The sequence below is a fragment of the Quercus robur genome, chromosome 1, assembly GCF_932294415.1.
Source record: "Quercus robur chromosome 1, dhQueRobu3.1, whole genome shotgun sequence".
In the NCBI taxonomy this organism is placed as follows: domain Eukaryota; kingdom Viridiplantae; phylum Streptophyta; class Magnoliopsida; order Fagales; family Fagaceae; genus Quercus; species Quercus robur.
Window position 1 is genome coordinate 20,616,132 of NC_065534.1, and position 5,594 is coordinate 20,621,725.

General features: G+C 36.4%; 1 protein-coding gene across 1 annotated transcript; it reads right to left on the reverse strand.

Moving 5' to 3' along the window:
- Positions 1 to 1,012: 1,012 nt before the first annotated feature.
- Positions 1,013 to 5,297, reverse strand: LOC126724962 (BEL1-like homeodomain protein 1). The gene is made up of 5 exons (XM_050429415.1): positions 5,087 to 5,297; positions 3,608 to 4,653; positions 2,661 to 3,040; positions 2,455 to 2,515; positions 1,013 to 2,297 (listed from the first exon to the last, which is right to left on the reverse strand). The coding sequence occupies exons 2-5, from the start codon at positions 4,493 to 4,495 to the stop codon at positions 1,449 to 1,451; spliced, it is 2,178 nt and encodes a 725-aa protein (XP_050285372.1). The 5' UTR covers positions 4,496 to 4,653; positions 5,087 to 5,297; the 3' UTR covers positions 1,013 to 1,448.
- Between the last annotated feature and the right edge of the window lie 297 nt (positions 5,298 to 5,594).

A 5,594-nucleotide genomic window follows, 5' to 3' on the forward strand; every position in this document is an offset into this window, starting at 1 on the left:
ATAATTAATTGTATTTTTGCATTCATGCAACACATCATAATAAATATATAATAAATATATAGTGAATGATACTAAGGATTCGTTTGGATACCGCTTATTTTGCTGAAAATTGAAGTCTGAAAACTGAAAATATTGTAATAAAATAATTTTGGCACTGTGTGATTAGTGTCGTGAGATCTATTTTTAATAAAAAAGTTGTTGAATAAAGAGATTTGTGGGTCCTGTAAACAATGCACGAGACCTACTGACAAACCACTTTCTAGTTGAAACGCGCTTCTCAACATGCAATAAAAAGAAAAAAGAAACGCAGACGCAAACGCATCTGGTTTCATTAGTACCCAAACACCACCTAAGAATATTATAAATTTTGATACACAAATCTTACAAACTGATATATCATTGATTACAAAAAGATAAGTAGATAATGAAGGAGGAAAATGTGAAGTTAAAACTACATATATATGGAACCACAAATAATACTATTACCACTAAACTATTATTTAAAAGGAGAAAAAGTGATTTAAACATTTATTTTTTATATTGTTGAAATCTATCAAATATATTTATTGTCACTTCAATTTGTAAACATTTTATTATAAAATTTATACTATGTTTAATATTTTACCTATGTGTTAACATTTTATAATAAAATTTAAGGAAATGCTAACGAATACCCTTAAGACATTGATTAATAATTTATTTAAAGAAAGTTTTTATGGGAAAAGAAAAAACAGCAATTAATGTTTTGATAGTTTTTTTTATTTTCTATAAAAATGGTGTCAAAACTTTTCTAAAATGGATTGTTAACTAATGCTCTAAGAGCACTTGTTAGCATGACCCTAAAATTTATAGTATCTTTTATATTTTTCATGTGTTAAGAACTCACAAGGATCCATATATGGTGCAAGCTCATAGCAAAAAAGAGCTATTTATTACATGAAGAACCTATAGATTTCTTTCTCCATTTGTACATAAATATCCTATTCATATATTCCACCACCACTTCCAAGACTGCAAACTCAAAATATATACACACATTTACAGGAATTAAGTTTTACAAAGTCTGTGTACGAAATAGCTAACTTGCATATTCATGAAAATCATCAATCAACCTAGCTATTTCAAAAAGTATCATTACAATATACAATCCCCAACATCAATTATGAATTCAACCACTAAGCTTTGTATTATTTTCTGCTAGTATACCCCCACAATAACTTTCTTCTTTCTCTAGAATAAGAATGCTTCTCCTTTTTCACTAGGATCAATGCACTAGTAGAGAGAGTAGAAAGTGAAACTGAAAAATTACTAATTTCTCCATTTCCTTTTCTTGGCCTGTTAAGTCATTTAACTAGTTATAGTTACCTGCAGTATCAAGATAACACTTGGAAATGATTTGGAGAGCTAAAATAAGAGAATTTGAAAGTGGGCAATTATATCCAAATTTATCAGGCCACAAAATCTGGTAACAATTGGGCAGCAAACCTCTTTCTGTTTTGAATGTCAATGCTGTCATAGCCGGTGTTAGAATGAGAAGGCTGTGGGGTATTGATGCCACAAAAGTCAGTTTCACCAGTCCCCATTTCCAGTCTCCTTCCCATATGAATATTCTGGTGCGTGAGGTAGCTTTGCTGAGTTCCTGATAGAGACAGGTTCTCACAGTGAGGAAGGCCAAGAGTGAGCGAAACAGCATTTCCAGGAAATCTTTGTGCCAATTGCTCAGGATTAAACCTTCCAATGTCTCCTATTGGATATGCACCAAACCCACCACCATGAGTGCCACTAATTAAAGAGTAATCATCCTTGGCTTGCCTTTGATCACTTCCAAAACTTGTACTAATTTCTCTACTTGTTTCTTCAGGTTTCATTTCCATGTCCATTGAGAGGAGATTATTTGGAGAATATTTCTGAAATTCAGAAGTACTCCTTGGCTTCTTTGGACTTCTTTGCATGTCAGATAGTCCTACTAGGTGGAAGCCTGATGAATTATGACCTTGAATGGATCCTCCCATGGAGGATTTTGACATTGAAGAAGAATTTGAGATTTCATTAGGATCAGAAGCCATTTGGTTGGTGAAGTTTTCTGCTTTTGATTGGAGGGCTTTCATTTGATCAAGTCTAGTGGCAGCAGTACTGTCTGCGGGAGCAATTGTTGTTGACCCCTCCTTGTTGGATTCTCTTTTGTTTATATTGTCCTCAGAATCATTTCTCTCATGTTCCTTGATTTCTTCTAAGTACATTTCTTCCACCATAGGCTTCCAGAGCCTAACTCGGGCATTTATGAACCAGTTAGACACCTGCAATATTAGACAACTAATATATTTTAGTCCCTTGCTTTAATTAGTTTGGTTTTCCTTAACTTGGAGTTTGAGGAGGTGAGGAAAAAAAAACACAGAAGAAACAACACATGAATAATTCAAAATATTTCTTTATAATCCATTATATCTATATTACCTGGCTGCGAGTTAGCCCAGTTTGCTTTGCAAGCACAACTTTATCTGAATCCTTGGGATACCTGCAAGCGCATGTAGAAATTAAATATTGCAATAAAGCCAAACATCATAATATAAACTTTTTGTAAATGAAAATGTTAAAAGTATATCGATTTGAAGTTTATAAATTAATGAGACAATAAATGTGATGTAAAATTATGAACATACGGGTGTAGAAAGTGGTCGAAAAGCCAAGCACGTAGAACAGAAACTGCTCGTTCAGGCAATCCTCTTTGGGGTCTCCAAGCATTATGTTGCAACATTCCTAACTGTTGTAAAGCCCGCTGTTGACGTAGCTGCTGATCCACATACTTCAATCTAGAGCCACCCTCAGTCTTAACTCCTAAGCAATCCTGATCCTCACCCAAGCTCTTGCTTGTGGCTTTTATTTGTGAAGAAATTGTATCTTTGAGACATCGGAATTGCTTTGAGATCGTTTGCAAAGCAAGGGCTGTGTATGATCTTGCTGAACCTAAACCTGCTGCCTGCTCAAATGATGAAACCACAATATGCATTTGGTGGTGGTACTGTCTGTATCTCTGCTCCACCTTCAAAAGTACAAAACAAAGAAAGCGTTAAAAATTATGACACTCCACAGTTCAAAGTTTGTCTTACTCTTTGATCAGTTTGGATACTATATGTGTGCTACTATCAGTCCCCTTATCTTTTTCCCTTGCCAAATTTATTTTATTCGAATTAATAAATACAAAGTCAGCAGGATAATCCTGAACGAGCTTGAAACTGACCTGAACGGGCCCAAAACCCACCAATGATTCACATTCTCTTTTATATTTTAATCTAGGAATAATAAAAATATAAAATATAGCAAAAGATAAGGCATAGATTTGCCTAGTTCTTACAAATAGTGTTGCAGAGTGAAATTTCAAATTTATATTTTCCTGAATCTTAAATGAGAGGTTTACATAGATTACATGTTTTCACAGATTACCAGAGTTCCAGTCCAGACTCAATTAAAAATAAAACCAAAATTCAACTACAAAAAGGGTTTCCAATTTTAAATATCAAACACAGTTGGATTGTCAAAATCTGGATACACATGCCTCTATTAAAAAACAAGAAAGAAAAAAAGAAAAAAAGAAAAAAAAAAAGTATACCTCATCAAGCATGGTAACAAGCTTTGTCTTCTTCATCTGAAGCTCCTGTCTTTGAGCGGTGGTGAGCTCAGCTCCTTGCTTAGCTCCGCTACTCTCACCCGGATCATCTCCAATCACGGCCGTTGATTCTTTATTCATCTTCATCTTATCTTTGTTCCCCTCCATGGAGTCCACTTTGATTTCGTTTCCAACATTCACAACATCATCAAGAAGCTCCTGTGCAGCCTTCAAGTACTTAGTCCCCAAAATAACACTCTGCACACCCGAAATCCCATTCGACACGGCCGACACCGAGGACGGAGAATTCCCGGACACCCTCAAATCTTCACCACTCGTCGGAACATCATGCTCGCCGCCGCCGCCGCCAGCTGAAAGTACTGACCTATTATTATAAAAAGCCGTCTGCTGAGATGACAGGCTGAGCGACAAACCCTGATGCTGCTGCTGATTCAGACTCGGCCCCAGGCCTCGAAAACCCATCTCCGGGCCACTACCGGAGCTGCTGGCCACCGTCACTGAAGCCGCTTGATCCATCAATGGACCCCACAAGTTGTAGTGAACACGAGGGGCCGAGATGGCATGAAGGGCCGGAATTTCTTGCTGCCCAAGCAAGGATTGACGGCTGGGATCGTTGGAATTGTTTGCGGCTAGCGGGATTCCAACCAGGTGTTGGTTCTGGGGCGGCGCGTGAGATAGGGTGGATGGGTTGAGCGCGTTGGTAATGGAAGCAGCAGGGTTGAGGAAGAGAATGTTGGGCGCAGAGTGTTGATTTTGGGTGTCAGAGTAGGGTACGTAGTTGGGGTTGGGGTTTGGGTTCATGAGGTAAAGTGTGTGTAGCCCATCAGAGCCGGTGTTGGCTTGGATTTCTGAGTGAAAGTACGTCGCCATGGATTTGATTTCTGACAAAAAATAAAGCTGCGCAGGGATAGATTATTTTCACAGTAACTGTACGGACATACCAATTAAGCTGCGCAGAGAATCTTCCTTTCTCTTCTTACACATGTGAGTTGTACGGACGCTAGGATTGACGGCAGAACGTACGGATCCTGGTGAAAAAGCAAGAGAGAAAAAGCTGATGATCAATCCCTGAATTACTCTATAGATCGCAAACATTTTTTATACAAAAAACCCATCAAGGAAAAAAGTGTTTTTGAAACAATGATTTTTGGAAAAAATAAGCAGATCTTTCAAAGACTGTGCAAAGAAGATCCGAAAGAAAGAAGGAAGAAGAAGAATGATGTAGATGTAATATATGTAACTAGATAGATATATGTTGTTTTGATATATAGGGAATAGGGAATAGAAAGAGAAAGAAACATTAGTTTAAGGAATTAGATGATGATGATTTAGACTGACACAAAACCCATCAAAGATCATAACGAAAAGAAAGAAATAAAATATTGTTGAAAAAGAAAAGGAAAGAAAAGAAAAACCATCAAGATGCTTGAAGACTAGTAGTACAAGGCGCAGAGTACCAACCAATTATGGCTAAAATACACACGAGGGAGAGGATACATCTGAGCACATGTCAGTCTATCTCTCTGACTGTCTATCATGGGTTTGGGAGCAATATTCTCTTTAGGCTTTGAGAGTTTGCTACTTTGCTAGCTCGTCATAGTACTAAAACAAACTCTGCAATTCTCTTACAAATGAAAATGATATAACAAATAAAAGACAGAAAGAGTTTTTAAGTGTCTCACAGAAAATTCTATGAATCTTAAAAAAAAAAGGGAAAAAAGAAAAGAAAAAAAGACAGCTGAAGATATTAATAGTTTTTATTTTCCTTGTTTACCCTTCTATTTCTTTTATCTCTCACTGTTTTGTGATAGGTGCCTGATCAGATGGATTAGAAAAAAAAGAAATAGAAAACTTGAGGGATCCCTTTCAAATCATTTGATGCAAGCACGTTTGATGTAAAAATATTAAATTTATAAAAAAAGAAGCAGCAAGAGATAGAGAGAGAGAGAGATGTAAAAACTAAAAAAAA

Coding starts and splice junctions, on each gene's coding strand:
- LOC126724962 (XM_050429415.1), bottom strand. CDS start 4,495: ATGGCGACGTACTTTCACTCAGAAATCCAAGCCAACACCGGCTCTGAT. Junction 2,516..2,660: donor TTCGACCACTTTCTACACCC/GTATGTTCATAA, acceptor ATGCGCTTGCAG/GTATCCCAAGGATTCAGATA. Junction 2,298..2,454: donor CTGGGCTAACTCGCAGCCAG/GTAATATAGATA, acceptor CTAATATTGCAG/GTGTCTAACTGGTTCATAAA.